Raw genomic sequence first — 23,272 nt, 5'->3', positions numbered from 1 at the left:
GACATCCTTTTATATATTTGAACATGGCTATCATATCACCCCTTAACCTCCTCTTCTCCAGGCTAAACATGCCCAGCTCCCTTAGCCGTTCCTCATAGGGCATCGTTTCCAGGCCTTTGACCATTTTGGTTGCCCTCCTCTGGACACGTTCCAGTTTGTCAGTGTCCTTTTTGAACTGTGGTGCCCAGAACTGGACACAGTACTCCAGGTGATGTCTGACTAGAGCAGAATACAGTGGCACTATTACTTCCCTTGATCTAGATGCTATACTCCTATTGATGCAGCCCAGAATTGCATTGGCTTTTTTAGCTGCTGCGTCACACTGTTGGCTCATGTCAAGTTTGTGGTCAACCAAGACTCCTAGATCCTTTTCACATGTACTGCTCTCAAGCCAGGTGTCACCCATCTTGTATTTGTGCCTCTCATTTTTTTTGCCCAAGTGCATGTGCTTTTGTAAACAAGGAAAATCTCTCTCTCTCTCTCTCTCTCTCTCTCTCTCTCTATATATATATATATATATGAATGGAGGGCTCTTTAATCTGATACTTTAGGTACACTTATCATATTTTGTTCTCTGTTTCTTTGTTGAAACTATTCCTGAAAAATTCAGGCTACCTTGAAAGATAATGGGAAAGTTCTCCATGGGTTTTTACGGGGATTGTTGTAGCCAGTGACGTTTGATTTCCCACCCACCCCAATAATCACAAAACAGGGAGGGGGATTCCTTTGCTGCCTTCCTCAATGGCAACATTTTATGAACTTGAATCCTCAGAATGACTTTAGAAAATGTATTGCCTTATCACCAGTAAATAAACCAATACTAAATTCTGAAGCAAAAACAAAAGAAAAAGTTTCATATAAGATAATATGGGATATAGGCTTCCCATAACTACCGTTTCACGTAATATTTCATCCAAAGTTTTAGAATTATTAGCATATTTTCTATTTGTTATTGTATATGGAAAACCTGATGTAAGGCGGTGTACATTTAACTCCAGCTAGGCTAAACAGAATGTTCAGCAACAAGAACCTATTGCTGATTCCCCCTCCTGCATCCCAGCTTTTGTTGAAAGGCATCTTGCCCAGACTCAACTGGTTTTAATAGGTGTCTCTAACATTTTGAAGACTGACCACAATTAAGGACCAGCTAATTAAAGTATTAGACAAAGTTTACATCATGTCATGGACTAAAATCATCACAGGCATGGACTTAGAAACCACAGCTTCAATGACAGAAAATGTAACCCTATTTATAATGCTCATATGGTCTGAAGCTCAACATAAAAAAAAACCTAAGATCATGGCCACTGGTCCCATCACCAAACAGACAAACAGAAGGGGAAGAAATGGAGGCAGTGAAAGATTTTACTTTCTTGGGCTCCATGATCACTGCAGATAGTGACAACAATCAAAAAATTAAAATACGCCTGCTTCTTGGAGAAAAGTGATGACAAACCTAGACAGCATCTTAAAAAGCAGAGACATCACCTTACCGACAAAGGTCTGTATAGTTAAAGCTATGGTTTTCCCAGTAATGATGTATGGAAGTGAGAGCTGGACCATAAAGAAGCTGATCGTCGAAGAATTGATGCTTTTGAATTATGGTGCTGGAGGAGACTCTGGAGAGTCACATGGACTGCAAGAAGATCCAACCTATCCATTCTGAAGGAAATCAGCCCTCAGTGCTCACTGGAAGGACAGATCGTGAAGCTGAGGCTCCAATACTTTGGCCACCTCATGAGAAGAGGAGACTCCATGGAAAAGACCCCAATGTTGGGAAAGATGGATGGCACAAGGAGAAGGGGACGACAGAGGACGAGTTGGTTGGACAGTGTTCTCGAAGCTACAAACATGAGTCTGACCAAACTGCGGGAGGCAGTGGAAGACAGGAGTGCCTGGCGTGCTCTGGTCCATGGGGTCACGAAGAGTCAGACACGACTAAACGACTAAACAACAACATAATGCTCTGTCATTCAGACGTTAACTGTATTATGCTTACTAGAAATAATCTAGTACTGTTAATATTTGTGGTACCATCTCAAAGGCTGTCTCTACTGACATGAACCAACCTGGACTTTGCAATCATCATCTGAGGCCCTTGTTTTTGTGCCCTCTCCATAAGAGGCCTGGAAGCTGGCAGTAGGAGAAAGGCCTTTACACTGATATCTCCCCACTCATGGAATTCTCTCTCCAGGGAGGCTTGCGTGGAACCATCTTTGTGTAGTTTTAGGCACCAAGTAAAAAGGCCATTGATCTGATGTCCTTTCAAGTAGCTATTGTCTCTTTTTGTAGAGCAGGATCTGCTAATTCTGTCTTTTATTTGTATTGATTTTTGAAGGTTTTTATTGGTGGTTTATTGTAATTGGTTTTAACGATTCTATCATGTTTGTAAGTTGCTTTGAGTCATTTCTGCGACTATAGCAACCAATAACTATAATGCTAATATGATTGTTTTGTATTGATATAATAAGAAATAATGTTCTTTAAAAAATGAACTGGTTGCTATATAGTAGGGTAGATAGAGAATTAGATGGGACAAAGTATTGTACCACAGCTTTTTGTGTTCATATGATGTTAATGCTGATGGTATCTCCATAGCATGTATGCACAAAATGACATTTATATTTAAATGTTTTATTTTTCTGACTTTTGTAGATTTCATTGAAGGTGGTTGATATAGCCAAAGGCAGAGAGCAGTTCCACCGTTCATGGATTCAGCTCACATCCAGGCTTTTAAGCGGTTTACGGGTCTACTTTAGTGTTCTCCTAATCTCTAATTGATTTTCCTGAATGCTTTGCATTGTTATGCTTGTTCTGATTAATTAACTTCCCAACCTTTTCAATGTAATCATGATGATCTCATTAAAAAGGCCTATCTAGTCTCTTTCTCTGTGGTGGTCTATTTTCTTCAAAAGTTTACACTGAAAGCGAATGCTGGTTATGAGTATACCAACAAATGGCGTTCATGACTTTGCACTAAAAAAAAAGGTTCACATTGGTAGCCCATAGTAGGACATAAGATATCCAGGAGGAAGGTAATCATAGCAGCTGATATTGGAAGAACTGCTGTGAAACATCTGTTTCGGGCACAGTCATGTTATAATACAGACCTAGCTCCCATTCCCTGTCTGTATGTCTTTCTGGGCCTCCCCCCCCCACTACCCTTTCCAGATTTTCCCTTTTCCTTAACTTCAAATGAGGTGCTAGCAACCAGTGGCAGAGGAAGGGGGTGGGGTTGGGGGCCCACCTTGGGAGCCATCTCTGAGGGGGTGACAAGAAGGTACCCCATGGGAGGCTTGCCCGCCAATCCCGGGCATGGTAGTGTGAGCCGCCATTGCACTGCCGCAGCTGCGTGCAGAGGATCCCGCCACTGCAGCCGCGAGCAGAGGATCCCGCCGCCGTCTGTATGGCGCTCGAGTGGTGCTGTCAGCAAACCACCCGGTGGATGTATGGCAGATGCACGGCGCTACTGCGTATGGCACATGCACATGCACCGTGCATGTGCAGAGACACTATGTACGGCGCATGTGCATGTGCCATACGCAGTAGCGCCGTGCATCTGCCGTACATACGGTGCACACGCATGCACGCCAGGTGGTTTCCTGCCCCCGACACCCCACACAGGGAGCCGGTAAGCCTTCTTTCGCCCCTGCTAGCAACAGAAAGAAGAAAAACCTTCCTTCTCCTGCTTTCCTGCAGCTTTGTCCCATTCCACATGAGATGGAACCATTGGAACCACTGGTTCCATCTACTGGTTTCTTAGAGTATGAACATGCCCTTAAACTGCTGCAGCAGGAATGTACAGGAATGTTGTTTCCACATCACCAAACCTCAGTCTACATTATTTTGAGATGAGAACATATGCCTACAATTCCATTTTGTGTCCATTTGAAGTTTTTAAATGTGTAGGAGACTCAAGGTATATATCCTGTCCCTTCCCTGTTGGCCGGCAAGGTCTGAAGGTGGCTTGCTAGCATGAACACCCTTAAAAGTAATAGTGCCACTGTATTCTGCTCTGGTCAGACCTCACCTGGAGTACTGTGTCCAGTTCTGGGCACCACAATTCAAGAAGGACACTGACAAACTGGAACGTGTCCAGAGCAGGGCAACCAAAATGGTCAAAGGCCTGGAAACGATGCCTTATGAGGAACGGCTAAGGGAGCTGGGCATGTTTAGCCTGGAGAAGAGGAGGTTAAGGGGTGATATGATAGCCATGTTCAAATATATAAAAGGATGTCACATAGAGGAGGGAGAAATGTTGTTTTCTGCTGCTCCAGAGAAGCGGACACGGAGCAATGGATCCAAACTACAAGAAAGAAGATTCCACCTAAACCTTAGGAAGAACTTCCTGACAGTAAGAGCTGTTTGACAGTGGAATTTGCTGCCAAGGAGTGTGGTGGAGTCTCCTTCTTTGGAGGTCTTTAAGCAGAGGCTTGACAACCATATGTCAGGAGTGCTCTGATGGTGTTTCCTGCTTGGCAGAGGGTTGGACTCGATGGCCCTTGTGGTCTCTTCCAACTCTGTGATTCTATGATTCTATGAAAAGACTCATGACTGAGAAGACCAATCATGCAGGGTTCCAAATTCCAGGAAGACTTGTAAGCATGTTTAGGCAGAATTTGCAAAATCCCACAGAGTTCAAGAATCCATCAGATTCGAAGAACTTCAGAAATTGACCATTTTATTTGAACGCTCATGCCTGAGGGTTGAGGAGAGGGTATGGGGCAACTAGTGCTGAAAGACGGGAGCTCACTAGGAAATAATATTTCCACACCCACTCTCCAGCCTTTAGGAAATCAAGCCCTGGGGCAATTTGAGAAAGTGTAACATGTCTCATTCACTTTCTGGATAACAATTTGAGAGAGCACCATAGTCGTCTTAGAGCAGGGATGTCCAACCAGTAGATTGTGGTCTACTGGTATATCCCTGGCTGATCCCAGTAGATCGCTGGATCCTTATCATGTACAAAAAGTTACAGGGAAAAAGCAAAAACAACAACAACAACAACAACCTCTGTGCAATCCTTCCCCCAAAACCTCAACAACTCTGGGCAATCCTCCCACCCCACCCACGCTTTTCCTCCCTCCAATGACAATGGGTAGATCGCTGCCAGTTTTTTTATACTGCGAGTAGATCACAGTCTCTTGGGAGTTGGATATGCCCTAGAGGTGTCCTAGAGGTTATGAGGTCCTGAGATAGTAAGGGAAGCCTCAGTGTAAAGGTTGAAGTCTCCTAGCACCTCCGCCCTGGAGTTTTCCAACACATTGCTTGCATCTACGGTGCACTTCTGCTTCCTTGGAGTGGGGCTGCACTTTTAGCCCTGCTCCTCAATGTTAGATCTCCTCAAACAACGGTAGAGACCCCAACACGTGAGATCCTGGTGTTCTGTGCAGGTGTCCTGATCATGCAGAGACTCTACGTCAGTGTTCCCCAACCTTGGGCCTCCAGCTGTTTTTGGACTACAATTCCCATCATCCTTGACCACTGGTCTTGCTAGCGAGGGATGATGGGAGTTGTTGTCCAAAAACAGCTGGAGGCCCAAGGTTGGGGAACACTGCTCTACATGACAACAAGAGATCATGTGTTTAGGTTCCTCTTCAAGCAACTGCAGTTTCACATCAAACTAGTATGTGTTTTTTTGAGAAAGGAGACACAAAGTCCAGGACAGAACTAAAAGCACTGCCTCACTATAAATAAACACAATTGTACCCTGCACATAAGTAGCATATGAGTAATGTGTCTCCTCATTAGCTGAAAGTTCTCATCACTGAAAAACAGCTTAAAATTATCTTTTTGTAAGACATATTTTTTCTGAATCATCAGAGATCCTCCCAGTTCATAGCAGGTGTCTTCAGTTATGACATATTCTACCTTTTTCAGTTCTGCTAAAAAATATTTTAAAATCTTATCATTTAATCATTCAATATAAATCCAATGGTTAATTCACAACTGTCTTTTATATAAAGAAATAAACCTTTAGAGGCTGAGTAGGTAAGAATAAGTTCAAAGTTTTCTAAATCTTAGTAATACACGATCATGGAAAACCATTCTTCCTTTAGGCCACATGGCTTTGTGAGAGTAAAAGCATCATTCTAAATGCATTGCATACAGAGAAAGTATTGATATCACTAAGAAAAGGGCTTGCCTGTTTCTTTTCTGAATGTCACTCAGCAGCTTTAAGTGCCCACAGAGAAAGGGAACCCAGCAGTTCTAACTAATCAAATACTTATGCTCACCTGTAATAAGAAAGTAATTTTCTATGAGTTTTTGGACCACACAGTGGTGATCTTCTTTTGAATAAAAGAGAGACTGAATTTGGAATGTGGGAGATTAAAATACAGAGTTCTGATTCCTTAAAAACACAACTGGGGTGAGAACTGATTGAAGTGCCATGGAGGCAGAGAAGAGTTTTGAAAACAAAACCGTCTTAACAGGTAGATAGATGCCTGTTAAGATGCTTTTCTTGATACTGAAAACCTTGAATTTTACTACCTGGAATCAGTGTAAATGTAGTTGAGATAACATTGGAAAGTGCTTTCTTATTTATCTTCTGAAATGTGTCAGATAACTTTGTTTAAGAAATAAAACAATCTGAAGATGTCCACTGCATACTGATTTTGAAGTGACCAGGAACATCAAACATTTACTGTTGGCAGGTGTGGTGCTAACATAATAAAAGCTCCGCTGTTCAAACTAAAGGTCCATTTAGTCTAGCATCCTGTATCTCACAGTGGCCACCCAGATGCCCATAGAAAGCCCCTAATAGCCCCCCCTGCTGTTGCTATGCAGTAACTGGTATGTAGAGGCATGGGGCCTCTTATTCCGTAGGAAGTTAGTACAAAACCCTCATGAACAGTAGTCAACAGCCTTTATTGCCATGTGTTTCTATATAAATTCATCTAAGCTGGTGGTGGTCACCACATCTTGCAGCAGCAAATTTCATCATATAACTATGCATTGCCATTGCTAGCTGAAAAGAAGGGAAGGAATTAGCTAGAAGTCTTTACAGACTCCTGATTGTGCCCTGTGGGGATTTCCTTTTTTTTTAGAATTTCTGAATTTAGATGCTTTTGTTAGCAATGACAGTGGTAAACTCCACAGTTTCTGGGTTGGAAACCTGACTGACACAGAGACAAATGGTCTCTCTCTCTCTCTCTCTCTCTCTCTCTCTCTCTCTCTCTCTCTCTCTCTCTCACACACACACACACACACACACACACACAACACACACAACACACACAGACACACACTGCATGTGGAGAGAATTTCCTCAAAATCCATGTTTATTTACATGGATCGCACAGAAGTCTAGCAATAACTTGTATTCCATTTCCACTGTCTGTCCTTCTGTTCCATTCTGGAGGGCTCATCTGCAAATGAGGCGGGTGGGAAGGGGAATCTTACTTTATATATACTGCCAATTTCCAATTTAAAAGCTCCTGCAGCAGTCTTTAGGGCAGCTGTATCCCTGCTTTGGCACCGTTCTCCTCCATTATTCAAAGCATGAGAATGGCAGACAAAAAGAATGAGAAATAATAATAATAAAAACCTCTCTCAAATCTACTCCTCATGCACACTGTCTCTCCCTACTTGAAAGAAAAGGAAGGCGTTGTTTTAAGGGATTGGGTATTGGCTGGAAGGCCTTTGGGAAGGCTTTTGGACTGAGTTTGAATGTGAACCAGGGAATAATAATAATATTATTAATTTGAGTGGTATACAAAATCTAATAACATGAATAAATAAATTTAGGCATGGATAGGCCTAAATGTGATTTCTATAAACCATGGTTTTCAGAGTTGTTTCTACCCGTTTCCAAATTATGGCTAAACCAGAAGCTCCACCTACATGTAATATTAGTCATGACTATGGATGAGGAGAAATTGAATTCAGTTCACATTTAAAAGTGAACCTATCTAATTTGCACTTTCTGAAACAATATGAGAACTGAAATACAGCCATCCTTTGAAATTTGCACTTCTCCTAATGTTGCAGTTCAGTTTGTCACCCAACCAAAGTTAACCAATAATCATATACTGGGGTAAATTGTGCCTAAAAATGCACATGCTAATCACTGGAAGGACAGATCGTGAAGCTGAGGCTCCAGTACTTTGGCCACCTCATGAGAAGAGAAGACTCCCTGGAAAAGACCCTGATGTTGGGAAAGATGGAGGGCCCAAGGGCAAGGGGACGAGATGGTTGGACAGTGTTCTTGAAGCTACCAGCATGAGTTTGACCAAACTGTGGGAAACAGTGGAAGACAGGAGTGCCTGGCGTGCTCTGGTCCATGGGATCATGAAGAGTCGGACATGACTAAACGATTCAACAACAACAAATGAAAATATCATGCAAAAATGCATTACATGAGGGAAAATTGCTTTGCAAAAATGTTTATATTGAGCAGAATTGTACACACAAATGTGTGTATTAGGAGACATTTGCCGTAAACCACTTATAAATTTTCACGAGGACGTTTAAAAAAAAATTCAGAAAGTGCCGCGGAAATGTGGAGAGCTGAACTTAAAATTGGAAAAAGAAGAAATTGAGATGAACCAAGATTGACAAATTTGTTCATCTCTACCACTGGCATACCCCTAAATGTAACAAAGCAATTAAGGTAGCGGGTGCGGACTATGTGCTTGCTCTGGGAATGGACTGGGCACAATCAATTTTTCACAGACAACAGCCATTCCCTATCCTGTGTTTAAGAGATCCATGTATGGTGGCTCTTTGTGGCCTTGGTGCAATTAGAAAAGGAATCTACAAATCTTTATTGACTAGTTTTGCTTGACTGGTATTATATATTTTAATTCCAAAAGTAGGAGTTGATAAGGAACTTTGTTACTAAATTGGACTGATTGATTTTCTGTACTTTTTCTTCCCAAGAATAAGCTCTGTCTCTCTTCAAGCATTAACAATTTTATGAGAAGGAGATTTCAATCTACATATAATTATTATGCGGTTTTCATTTTCTCCCCTTCGTCTCAAATAACTGTGATTTGGGTGAAGAAGAAGAAGAAGAAGAAGAAGAAGTTATCTGTGATTTTGAAAATATGTTTGGGAGTTAATCTTCTTGATGTGTAAAGGAAGAGTTTAAAAATGCTTTTGTGGAAAAATAGTAACAAGTAGGGCAATAGTATATTACCTAAGGTATCAAATTACAAACTTATTCTTTGTGAATCTCTTTGCTTTAAGGTGTGCAAAAATGGGCCTTTTGTATTATAGGGATACTAATTATTGCACATTTCAATGGAAATATACAGTTGAATTCCAGCAACCATCATTTTTTTTTGCAGACTTTTGGGGTAACAGCTCCTAATAAGTTTTGGGTGGAATAACTTTTTAAAAAGTTTATCATAAATAAGTGCACATAGCCAATAGCTCATAGTGACCCAACTAAACCAAAACATTTAATTCCCATGAATGTGACATCTCCAGTTCCCCAAATCATGGTTTGAAAACCGGGGTCATGCTGCAGGCACATAGGCTTCTTCTCTTACCTGGTTTGAATAACCAGTTGATGGGATCCAGCCATCCTCTTGAGTAAATGGTAGGGCTATTTCCATTTATGCAGGGAACTAGGATCCAACAGTCATCTCAAGAAGGAAGGGGTCAGGGTGGTGATTTCTGCCAACTCCCCTGTCTTCTTGCAGCCCCCCACTCTTCCTGCACCACATCCAGAGCAGTTTTTAAGAGAGCGCAGGAAGCTGCAGAGGAAAGGAGGAATAAGCAAAGAAGGCCACCCAGCACCAGTGGAAGTCAGCTGATCAAAAACGAAGACACACCCCATTGTTTGCTGTTGTTGGTTTTTGTACAGTGGTGCCTTGCAAGACGGAAAACTCGCTAGACGAAAGAGTTTTCCGTTTTGGAGGTGCTTTGCAAAACGAATTTCCTATGGGCTTGCTTTGCAAGACGACAATGTCTTGCGAGTTCCTGCTGGTTTTTTCCCTCCCCCCCCCTTTTCTAAGCCGCTAAGCCGCTTATCAGCTGATCCGATCAGCAGGTAAGCCGCTAAAAGCTGCTAATAGCGCTAATCCGCTAATCCGTCAATGGGCTTGCTTCGCAAGACGAAAAAACCGCTAGACGAAGAGAATCACAGAACGGATTCTTTTCGTCTTGCGAGGCACCACTGTAATTGTTATTTGGTTAAAAGTATCAATGCTAGCTATAATAAAAGGAGAATTCCCTGGCTGCCTAGAGAGAGCCCCAGCAGAGATTTAAAATCGCAAAACATGCAGCAAAGTGTGAAAATTTAGGCTGTCAGACCTTTAAAATATCCCCTTCTAAGTTGCTTCTAAAGTTCCACACTTCGTTTGGCATAGAATAAACTGGACTTTTAATATACCAGACATGATAACTGTAATGCAAACCAAGTTTTACAGAATGCGTTTTATGTTCTAAAAGTAACAAAGTGATTTTTTATGTGTGAAGAGTACTTTTTAAAAAAGATTGCACCCCACCCCCTTTTCCTGAAAATTTCCATATACAGTGGTACCTTGGTTTGCATACGTCTTGGTTTGCATACGTTTTGGATTACAAACACATCAAACCCAGAAGTGCGTGTCCCGGTTTGCACCCTTTTTTTGGATTACAACCCATTTTTTGGGGATTACGAACAATTTTTGGGGGGAGGCCTCATTGGCGAAAGCGCGCTTTGGGTTACAACCTGTTTTGGTTTACAAACGGACCTCTGGAACGGATTATGGTTGTAAACCAAAGTACCAGGAAAAACCCAAAGCTTTTTTTCCTCCTGGCTTCAACATTTCCAGAAATTTTATATCTGTTGGTGAGACATCCATGAGATGAAGCCTTGAAACTATGCCAGATTCTTATAGTTTTTCAGGACCACTTTCGCAGAGGTTTCCTCAGGTTCTGAATTGAGCAACATTCTGACATTGACAATGAATTTCTCCTAAATCAAAATATTGAGCTGAATTTATGGGAGGGGAAAGTAAAATAAATTCAGAGGATCTTAGAGGGGAGTAAAAATGAACTTCAAGCAGATTAAAGAAATGTCTTGCAAGGGTCCTGAACATCGCCACCAGATTGACTCCAAAGCACTCTGTTTGAACCCAAACTTTATGCAATTTGCCTCTTATTCATCTTTCCAGCATTCAAGTTGCATAAGAAGCTGTTTGACATCTTTTAACAGCTTTATCAAATCTCTAGAAACTGAACATTCTAAAATAGAAGGACCTTGAGAAAGTACAGGCAATTGCTCATGTGCAAATTACATCAAGTCTTGGGTTACATAAACACAAAAGGCACGTATTTGATGCTGCTTTTCATATGTCTAATTTCAAAGGACTTCATTCACTTCTTGTAAAAAACAGAAAGATAAAGCTGCTGTTTATTACCTTCTTTGTACTCTAATACAACGGCCTAGATTTCAAAAGTACATTGAAAATCCAAAGAAATGATTTTTGTATAGCAGTAGCTGCCACACTGGAATGACTAAAAGACAAAAGGTTAACTTTGGCTCTGGGCTAGTTCCTCCCTCCCTTTAGTTTATGTTAAGGTTCTAACTGAAATGTTCATTGCACCCCCCACCCCACCCCCCGTCTTCATTTCTAGTTTCTGCTTTAGCAATGTAATATCAACACTCTTTGGACTTAGCATCAGTAATGAGAGCAGTAAAAAACCCCCTCCATGCATATCTTTTGATTCTAATGACACAGATCCAACCAGCCACCATTGTGGTGACATCTGCATTAAATATCATTAAACTGGATAAACTGTTTATCTTTCCTTACAGCTTTGCAAACTGCTATCTGGAAGTTCATGGCTAAAGCAGATTTGCATGTAAAATCACAGAGCACCAGTAAGCTAACTTCTGTAACGCTTACAGAGATTGGGGGGGGGGGGGAATTGGCCGGATACTGCGAAATCTTGAAGGAGGGGTGAGCAGGCTCAATCAAGATCTATTATTATTATTATTATTATTATTATTATTATTATTATTATTATTATTATTATTTTTAAAAAAGTTTTCCGGGAGTCTGAATAATGGAATACAAATCTATCATTCCTCTCACCACTAAGGAAGCATTTGATGAACCCTTTGCTAAGCGTGCTAGAGAAAAGGAACTTAGCTTAGCTGTAATTATCTGAAAGTGTCATTAATCTGTGTCATAGAAACAGTGGGACATATTCCTAGTGGGATAGAAATTTAAATGCTAAATTCCTTCCCAGGATCCTATGTTCTATCCACATGAAAGACTTCAGGTGTGAAATTTGTGTGCTTATGAGCATGCGAACACCCATGAAAATGAAAGAAATGATGATATTCTTTTTTGTTATTAAAAGAATCTATTCTGACTTCCCCCTTCTTCATTTCCAATCTATTTATCTATTTATTTTTTATTGATTTATCATAAACAAACAAACAAACAAATTACAGAGATGCAGTTACATATAGCCAAGATTTTAAGATGGGTCTATGCAGCCCAAGCATTTTGGTTGTTTTAAGGAGTGAGTCGTGGAAGGAGGACTTACATGACTCTCACTATTTATATAATTTAAAAATTGAAATCAGTCCACACTCAAACTTTCTGATTGGGCTTCACCCTAAGCTGCACGTCTTTGTCTGATCATATGTTCCAATAAAGCAATGTTCCATGCATTAGTAAGCCCTGCTTCCTTCTTAGGAACTTTTGATGATTTCCGTTATCAGGCTATTACCAATCTGACTTTCCATTCTAGGAGACACAGATGCAGATCCTACTAAGTCCACTCTGGCTGCTTCTCTCCCTGCCATCCCTCCTCAACCTTGCAGGGAGGTGGCAACTGAACTCTAAGTTTGACTTCCTTTAGCCTTTGTGTTTGGTGGGAAGGAGAAGAAGCCCAGAACGGAACAGCTAGGCCTCTCAGCTCCAGCCTGACTAACAACAAAAGGCAAAAGGCAGTCAGAATCTCTTCATGCTGAGAGGGCGCAGATGCTCTATTCATATTGCAAGAATAATTCAGGAATTATAGAGAGATAGGGACATCACAGCTACTTTACCAAGGAATTTGCAGGGAGTTATGGATGTAATATAGTCATACTTGGTGAGTGTTATGGTCCAAGTCCTAGTCAAATGACCTTCAAGGGTCCCCCAGTACCTCCACAGTTGATATCACCTGAGCAAGGAGCCTCTCAACTTTTCCCTCAAGTAAGTTGAGGGGGCAGCAGAAGCAGTAACAGCTCCTGGCTGAATGTGCTTCTCACTGAAATTGGCACCGGGAGCACACCCATGCTGGCCCTTGAGAGGGAAGGACGCAGAAACAGCAGCTGCAGAACTCAATGGCCAGCAGTTAAGGATTCCCCAACATTTTGAGCATGGTGTCTTGGAGCAAATCATTGGTCCTTTGAGCCCCCTTGTCTGAGGCATGAAAAAGGCTTGAGCCCCCTTGAGGTGAATTGACGCATCCCTATATGAAGCAAAGGTTTATTTGGTTCATTTCATACTTAATTTCCTCTGCTCTGAGTCTCTTCTGTTTTCCCTGCTGTTGAGCTGAGTCACTTCCTGGAAGTTGCTGCCTTCCATCTGCCACAGAGTTATTGGTTGCCTTTTCTAAATCTCTCCCACTAGATATCATCTCTTCACAATGCTGCTGTGCTGCATGAAAATTCAGAAATAGAAATGCCAATGACTAATGCCTGGTTCACACATGCATGTTTATCATTTGATGGCCACAACACCATTTGATTAATATCTGGTTCAATATATGAATTTGTCCGGGTTGTAATTCTCTGCTGTATTATGAGTCAAGCAGTATTTCTCTTAGCAATTCTTCTCCATAGTATGTACTCTGTGCTGATATAAATGCCCAAACTACACTATTTGCTCGTGGAGCAGACTTAGTTTTTTCCGTCTGGAGTTACCACTTCATTTCCTTCCAACTGAATTTGAGGCAGATACAGAGATTCTTCCTCATTTTAAATGACTGAGAAAAACTTTTGGGGAGATGTTTGATCAAACTAATGAAACTTTGTGGGTGAGGTCCTGCATATCACAGGCCTAAAAAAAATATCAAATCAAATCAAGGTGAGTCAGCTTGAGCAGAAATTCACCTTGAGGAAATTCAGTGAAAACTGAAGGCTATTAAATGGGGAAAATATCTTAGTAGGGTTTTACATATAATAAATCATGCTAGTGATAAAAGGAGATTGATATATATAGATTTATGACAGGTGTGACTGGTTTCATTATTAACCTCCACGATGGCTGCTTGTTTTGTTAGCCTCATTTTCCCCCAATGAGGATTTGCTCAATACATTTGTTGGGGAAAATATTGATTTTTATTTATTTTTTAATGTAGAGACATAAACTGTCCTCACAAAATTTTGACAAAGGAAACTGGAAATTTTTATTTTCTCATTTTGCCTACAGTCAATTAAATGATTCGATTCCTATTATCGATTTGATACTCTTTTGCATGATTGTCATGCGCTGAAGGACTAAAGAACCTTATTTGCTTTTAGTCTTATTGGAAAATAGGTCAGGTGTGCAACCTCTGCAAGCCAGCCATGAACTGTAAGCCATTACCTTGATGAAAATATTCATTTCATTTCCCCTCTCTCACAAGAATGAAAAAGAAAGGAATATATCAACTGAACAGCAGAGCTGTGCATATATACTCAGGTGAATAGGTTCAAAGTCATGTGTCATAGAGTCAAACTGCATAACTTGACAGCTATGGAAAGGAGCTAATTAATCACCGGCAGCATCTGTTAAGACAAAATAGACTCTCCTTTTTTAGTCTCTTTGGCAGGTGACTTTACTTCCTGTAGTCCTTTGTAGCATGTATGGCATAATGAAAAGTCTTTCCAAGACTCCAGAGAACAAAAAAGGGGTCCATTTTGACGGATTTGAAATGTGAAGGCTAAGACACAGATCTGGAAGATTTTGGCTGGGAGACAAGTGTTGAAAAAACAACAGAGGCACAATTTCCCAGGTAGAAACAAGGTAAGTTAATTTTTTTCAGCTTCGGTTCTCCTTGTGTAAAATGGAAATAAAGAGCAATCGAGAACTTAGTTGTAAGGATGAAATGTTTTTTGGACCCATGTATGTACTATTCCTGGGACGCGGGTGGCGCTGTGGGTTAAGCCACAGAGTCTAGGACTTGCCGATCGGAAGGTCGGCGGTTCGAATCCCCGCAATGGGGTGAGCTCCCGTTGTTCAGTCCCTGTTCCTGCCAACCTAGCAGTTCGAAAGTCCATCAAAGTGCAAGTAGATAGATAGGTACCGCTCCGGCGGGAAGGTAAACGGCATTTCCGTGTGCTGCTCTGGTTCGCCAGAAGTGGCTTAGTCATGCTGGCCACATGACTCGGAAGCTGTATGCCGGCTCCCTCGGCCAATAAAGCGAGATGAGCACCGCAACCCCAGAGTCGGTCATGACTGGACCTAATGGTCAGGGGTCCCTTTACCCTTTACCTTATGTACTATTCACTACAGATGGACAAATTTTTGTTCCTCCCAGTTCTTAAATTTTCCAGTCACCGGTTTCCCACATTCTGACTTTTGTGGGGGGGTTTTCAATAAAAAAACTTCCTCATAAAATAATCATCAACATTGTAGTACACATTTCCCCAATATACACATTTATGTATATATACACTTTTGCCTAAGATCCACATTTTTGCAAGCAATGTCTCCTAACATAATGCAATTTTGTATGTGTTATATACACACGGGCACGGGCACACACACGCTGTACACAACTGTATCACAAAAGCTAAAGAAGTGAAAATTTCACTTTGATTCGCTTACCTTTCCAGGAACTGTGCAACCCAAATTTTCCCCACCCCTACTATTCATACATAAACAGATGTGTTTGTTGCTGTTGTATTTGCTTGTCGTACCCATTTACATTTCAATCTCTAATTGTATTTTGAGAAATTTTAATTTGAAGAATTCACAATGTTTGCAGTCTGGATTTTGGCACATGATATCAGATTTAGACATAAAAATGTCTGCTTTTAAAAACTAGATTTAATGAATTCATAAAATTATCGCAAAATGTACGAAACCCTAAATTGCTATCCAACACCAACTATTAGATTTTTGGGTTAGGGTAATGATTTAGAGTTCATGTGACATTTAAATGAAGAATGAAGGAAACATTTCTAAAATTGGCAAACCCCCTTAAGCGCGCATCTATAAAAGGAAAGAAGTATAGCATCATTAAGAACCAGTACACAAAAAAGTGTGAAATGAGGCCAAATTGTGGCCATCATAGAAGGGGGAAATGGCTACTTCGCCATCTCAACCTGGCCAATGCAATTTATCAACTCACAGCTTTCAGCACTTTTCAATATGATGCTACAAGCAGGGATTGACTTGTGAATTGTTATTTCTCATGGAAGCCATTTCTCCAACTACTTTCCAGGAGCACAATTCAAAGCACACATACACTATCCACCTTCAGATTTTCAATTTGCTTCTGTTAATAGGTCCTAATCAATGGAACTTCACGTTTCAGGTCATTAAAAGCTTCTGCTACATAAGAATGTTTCTTCTTTGTGTGTATGCCAGTAAGCAGATAATCGATGCTGAAGGACTGGCTGATCCCTCCACCCAGTCAAATGGACGTATGCTGCCATTCCATGCTTGATAACATCCATTAGAAAAGTTGTCAGCATCGGCAAACTTAAGAGAGACCTTCCTTAATCACCCTTGGGGGATCATTTATTTCACACATATCAAGGAATCTTCACAAGGTGGTTGAAAAGGGCATTGTTAAAATGTCCTCATCATAATTAACTGTGATGTGAGTGTTAATTGAGTATATGAGTATAATTTCATGGTCTGTACCCTTTGTAACCCTCCAATACTTTGTGTACATTAACTGTAGGGCACTATGGATTTACCTATGAATTATAGTATGCGATAATTAATTTATCCTTGTTGAATCTGGGGTTCTTAATTCAAAGTTTATGATGTTTGTTTCCCACTTAAATTAAGATGAACCACTATCACGTTCCAATAGAGAACTCTTCTGGTACTATTTAGAGAGGAAGAAAACGCTAAAAAGATACAGATTTGAAACATATAATCCAAAGGCACATGATTAATGTACATAATTTATACATACAGTATGACTAACCTTGGGCCATAACGCTGTACCTTGGTCACTTGCTATATAGGAGTAACCTGGCGTGATGCCCATCTCAGCAAGCAAGAATGGATCTGGACAACAGGTTCAGTGCAGGAACAGATTGGAAGAACTCTGGCAGCTTTGTTTCCTGCTTCAACCACAGATGGAAAGGTCCCAAGTTTGAGACAGCAATTCTACTTATATTTTGTGATGAGTGATTTGCATGTGGGGATGTGAGCAGGATCTACATGTTAATTGTGCAAGGGTGAACAAAATCAAGCCTACCTGTCAGGGATAAATAATAGAAAAATCTTGAAGATGGAAGGAGCCAGAAGGAGATCTACTTAGCTATGTTATACAAAGTCAACATCACCTCCGTTATGCACATACTTCTTAAAGGTGAACCAGTGTCACAAAGACAACTTCGTTTGTTAAAAGAGCAGAGCAGGAGAGGGCACAACTGTACCATGCTAGAGAAATCAGTGTTGCACTGCTTATGACTGCTTTCCAAAGCAGCACAAAGAGCATCTCTCTGGGACTAGTAGGACTTTTGCAGGAGGCAGGCAAGTGAATTAGCAGCTTTATCTACCTGCCATCACACACATAACTCATCCATAAGATCTATATTGACACACACACCTAACAAATATCTTAAATTTTAAAAAATCATTTGGTATTTTAGATAGCATTCCCCCTAGTTTGTGCCAGGTAGCTGGTATTTTATGGAACAAAAGTTACCTATCCAAACCCTACTTTAATTTTGCAAATATTTATTACTGTTTACTACATTTTTAAAGGTATTTCACCATTTTTCATCTTGGTCCTCAAAGAAACATACATGGAGCTTCAGCCTTTGGACCTTGTACGGTGAAGGGATTTTAAAAGCAGTTTCAGTGTAATCAGCAAGCACTTTAACTCAGAAATGAGAGGTTGAAATCCTGTGCTAGAGACAAGCTATCTCCCTATTGGTTTGTCTGGATCTGACCATAGTCCTCAGAATCACAATAGCTTCACATATTCCATTTCCATTTGCAGTAATGGAAAGTGTCTCATTCAGAGTCTTCAACGCCTGGTTCTCCTATTTCAGACTTGCATAATTTGTGACCCACCAACCACAAAATTTGTCCAACAAGAGCTTTTGCTGCCTTCCTAGCAGTGAGATAAAGTGATATTTGGGTTGTGAGAAGCGTTCAGGACCTTGGAACGCCACACAATATGGTTGATGGGCTGAGTTCAACTTTGAGAGCTGTAAGTTGCACAGACCTAAGCTTGTCAGAAGACATAATTTGATGAAAATGAAAATAAAGATTGAAGAAAATTAAGTATTGCTGTGAATTCGACTAGCCTGGTCACAATGGAAAATGGTGATCAGAGTGTTGACAAAAGATTGCTAATGGCTACTGATAGTTCTCCAAATGGGCAATATACCTGCATGGGTGGGGTTTGAGAAAAAGACTGTGTTTGCATGTGTGTGTGAGGGGGGGGCACAGATACAGAGGGCTGTAGGTTTGGCATTTGAACTGAGACAGAGAGAGTTCTAGTTGGAGTTGGCTGGAAATTGCCGTGAAAATTTGTGTAGTGTTCTGCGATTCTGGGATTCGCAGCCTGCTGTCGGAGTGCATCTTTGCTTCCAACATGCTCTGCTTGTATATTTGTAAATAAGCAACTACTCTAAAAATGATACCCATCTTCTCCAGAAGGCTTTCTCATCCAAAGGAAACTTCTAAATCTTGTAATGTTGGCCCAGAACCCCTTACCACTTAGGGAAGTGGGGAGCATGTAACGGCATCAAAACAAAAAAAACATGAAATGTATCACTTGCAGGACTGATTTGACATTTAGTGTCACTATCTACTACCTCTTTTGCCCTCACGTGAATGTTCTAAAAAGAAACAGGTAATTTATTTAAGCTGTTAATGTGGCGCTTTTATTTAATCTCAAAGCATATTTACAAATGCTCATTTTCATTTCGGTACCATGATGTCATTTAATGCCCAATAAAATGTGCAAATAGCTTATAAAAGAAATGTACTCTCAGCTTATCAATTAACTACTATCCTAAGGAAAGGAGCAAATCTTTGAGGCAATTCACTCAGCAAAGATGCTAGAAAAGTTGGTAAGACAGAGTCATACTATGCACTACCCAGAAGTCTCAAATGTAATATTTGAAGTGTCTATGTGCACACATGAAACAGCTTTATACGTGCAGGTCCCACTATTGGAACATTCATTATCTGACATCTGTTATCTGAACACAAAGAATTATACCCAAACCTTATGACACAAATGACTGATTCAGATATCCAAACAGCTGGAGTTTGTCTGCTCCCTTATTTACAGGTAGGTAGCAGTATTGGTCTGCCGTAGTCGAAACAAAAAAATTTAAATCCTTGCATGCACACGAAAACTCATACCAGCAACAAACTTAGTTGGTCTCAAAGGTGCTACTGGAAGGATTTTTATTTTTATTTTGCTCCCTTATTTGTTTGTGTTTTGCTGGTTGGCCATAGCTATTTTGGGCAGAAGCCATGGAGGGAGGTTCCTGGGCTGCCCGGATGACAAGAATCATAGAATCATAGAGTTGGAAGAGACCACAAGGGCCATCGAGTCCAACCCCCTGCCAAGCAGGAAACACCATCAGAGCACTCCTGACATATGGTTGTCAAGCCTCTGCTTAAAGACCTCCAAAGAAGGAGACTCCACCACACTCCTTGGCAGCAAATTCCACTGTCGAACAGCTCTTACTGTCAGGAAGTTCTTCCTAATGTTTAGGTGGAATCTTCTTTCTTGTAGTTTGGATCCATTGCTCCGTGTCCGCTTCTCTGGAGCAGCAGAAAACAACCTTTCTCCCTCCTCTATGTGACATCCTTTTATATATTTGAACAAGGCCCTTCCCCTTTGCCTCTCTGATGTGGTCCAAAAGAAAGCAGAGCAATATGATTGGCCCAGCTTGGCTGCAGGAGTTGCTAGAAGAAGGCATACAAGACACCATCCAATCATCTTAGGGATTCCAGATTTGTGTAGGGCTTACTCTTTAGCCTTTTCTTCTCTGAAGATGTCCTGCAAGGCAGCTTAAATGGCCTTGAAAAGATCTCTAGACATAGAGATGGAGGAAAACACAGAGACACAAGTTCCAAAGCCACCTGGCTGGTCACTGGTCACTGGTAGAAACCAAGGCTGGTCCAAGACATCTTGAATCCAGAGGAGGAGGAGGAGCAAATTGTATTCCCCTGACTCCAAAATAAAAGCGCATAAGTATCTAAGGCTAGTGGTTGTGAGACCTGAGGCAGAAAATCTCACAAACACCTCTCCACTTCCCTGGCTATAAAAATACAATCCTGGTAAATTAAATAACTAAGAATTTGTTGCACTTTCGTGACACCCAAAGGCAGCTGTCTCATACTGCCTAATGGAAGGGCCACCCCCTGCAAAACAGAATGTGGGATAGATGACACCACGTCTGAACAAGCAAGCAGCCGTTTATCTCTTGAAATGCATTTTCCTAGCGTTTTTCTTGCACACTGTAATTTTGATTTATGCATTTTTGTGGGACTGTGAGTGTATTGTCTTTTGCCTATTGAAGATCTTTCAGCAAGCCTTTTAAGTGGAGACCTTTATTCCAGTTGGCATCTCTACAGGATGTGAATTGTTTTCGAATATGAAATGGGTTTTTTTCTTTTTGTTCTTTTCATATATGGAATTGTTATTAATTGCTTGTATAAATGGAACCCCTTTTCATTGTTTTATTGTTGATTGTTGTTACTGTGGAATTGCTTTGATATATTTTATGGATGCAATTCCTAAGTGGAATGAAATAAATATTTAATTGGAGCTTTTCTAGTCTCAAAACCTAGTTCTAAACATGTTTATGCTATTATAGAAACCTCTTGGAGATAAACGTAACCTAGCTAAGAACCAAGTATGCCTAAAACTGCAGCCTGAAGCCCTCTTCAGGTGCTCAGAATCCCCATAGAAGACAGACACTTCTAAACACATTCTGCTCCCCTACTTGTTGCTTCAGTGCCCAATTGCATAGTAAGTTATACAATTAACTATCTAGTTTTGGTGGTGATTAATTTCTTTCTCTCATCTGAATTCCCTTCCTAGGCTTGTTTCTGCCTAATTTCCTCATGCATTTGATCTTCAGATACAACGCAGGATCATGTAATCCTGGTGTTAGCTAATGATGTTTTAGGGCAGTGGGTTGGATTAAATTATTATGGCACATCACCCCAGTCTCCAAAGGGTGCCAGATTCCAGGGCTTTCAGGCACTTACTCGGGGTTCGTGTTTCCTTTGGGAGTGAGGCACAGCGGAGATTGTGCTGTCTTTATGATATATGGTTCATTTACACATACGTATATACAACCTGAGCCTGCGATGGAGGGTCTTGTTTCTCCCAAAAGGGTCTTGTTTCTCCCATAGCCACAGCCTTGGATTCAAACAGAAATCAATCATTGCTCTGCCTCTTGCTCCCCAGATTGCTGCTTTGCTTCTAGTGCACATCACTGCAACTCAACTCCAAACTCTGGCTTTGTTCTCCTAAGTAACCGTGACCTCAGCCATTTGCTGTCTCACGCAGGGCTCCTTCCCCTTCCCCTTCCCTTCCCTTCCCTTCCCTTAATGGCCTATCACTCAGGCTATCACCTCAACACAGAAAGCTAACCTGGTCTACATTTTAACACTTGTGGTATCCTGGTGTTAGATCTCACATACAGTCTACTCCCCCCCCCCAAATAATAACATTATTTTGCAGTCACTTTCCACTGCTATGACTGTATCACCTGAAATCTTTTTGCTTCCAGGAAATTGCCCATGGGATTTCTGTGCCAGCATCAATGATGCAGTTTGCGTTATACATTTTCAAAACAAAACAAAACAAAACAAAAAGCTAAAATAAATGTTTTAAAAAGACCCAACAATGTAAGCAGCATGAAGGAGAAGGGGGGATTTGATCTTCAGACAGATCTTTCCACCCTGAGCTACAAACCTTCATGTTAGGAATTGCATCTATTGTATTCCATGATTCTCCAAGGACTATTTATATTTTCTGAGGTTGTATAAAACCTCTGACAGCGATAGCTGAACACAGACAACCAATTACCAGCTTGCCACACTGTGCGTGCAACTATTCAGTAAATTCTTTGTCGGGTTCAATACAAGTGACTATTCTGTCAGACATTTGCACCTGAAGTGTGGTGCAGTTCTTCATGTTGCTTGTCAAGATGTTGCAAATGACTGCCTCGTGGTACTTTGGCCATCTTTAGGGGCTCCCTGTTCTTCCAAATGGTTACATGCAAAGTATGACAATGTGCATTTAAATGCCATTAAAGCAAGTGTACCCTGGTGTGTTCCCTCTGTCAGTGGACACCTGGCCATGGTGGCAGTGCTGGGCAACTGAGTCTCGGCACTCTTTAAATTTACCGCATTTCCTCAGCGTGACGTTAGTTCAAGGGCACTGGGGAAAATGAAAATGGGAGCTAGCTCCAGCTGCCTGGTTGCACTCAAATAAAAGGAACAGTTGTGAAACTGACACATACTGAAAAGAGACCGCTCAGTCAATTCCCACTTCAAGCATTGAGAAGAATGCATGTGGGCACAGGCAGGGTTGGGGATGTGGCCGTGCGCATGCTGGGTCTGCCTCCCGTTTGTGCCACCCTGCCCTTCCTCTCCCATTTGCACATTGATCACAAAGATCTGCAGGGAGATTCAGCTGGCATGCTCCCCCCTCTGTTCAGGAGTCTGACCACAGGGGATTCTAACCCTGTTCAACTCAATGCAATTACCATGAGCCTTCAAAACTTTGTGTGGTATAGGAGGAGGCAGCAGACAGAGGAATGTTGTGTTTGGTGTGTCCACATGCCCCCTGCCAAGGTTCAAGTGAGCTAATCTTGAGAAGCTTAAGTTTGACACTTTGTCAACAGGGGCAAGCCCAAAGTATAGGTGTGGGTGCAGTTATCAGGGTGTTGGTCCTGACACCCATGAGAAAAGGTCTTTCCTCTTTTCATTTTGACCTGGGAGAGGATTTATTTGCTAGATAAAGATTTCAAGACAGGATAAAGTGACTTCTCGGAAAGCTTCTCCTGAAAGATAACTGAATGTATTCAGTTCAGTGAAGCTATTCCAGCAACTTAACTCTTCTGCTTTGCCAACATAAGCCTACCTAGGCTATTGTGATCTTTTACAATCTGGAGGCT

At 41.2% G+C, this 23,272-nt stretch overlaps 1 protein-coding gene across 1 annotated transcript in view; it reads right to left on the bottom strand.

The window, feature by feature from the left end:
* The window catches only part of LOC308589418 (uncharacterized protein), a 193,570-nt gene that overhangs the window by 2,210 nt on the left and 168,088 nt on the right, over positions 1–23,272 (bottom strand). Inside the window, exon 5 of the mRNA XM_081198676.1 lies at positions 9,498–9,704. Coding sequence (XP_081054802.1) covers positions 9,590–9,704 — 115 coding nt within the window. The 3' untranslated portion in view covers positions 9,498–9,589. The remainder of the gene's footprint in view (positions 1–9,497; positions 9,705–23,272) is intronic.

Source organism: Podarcis bocagei, assembly GCF_964188305.1.
Source record: "Podarcis bocagei genome assembly, chromosome: 6".
In the NCBI taxonomy this organism is placed as follows: domain Eukaryota; kingdom Metazoa; phylum Chordata; class Lepidosauria; order Squamata; family Lacertidae; genus Podarcis; species Podarcis bocagei.
This window is presented reverse-complemented; position numbering and strand designations above follow the sequence as displayed.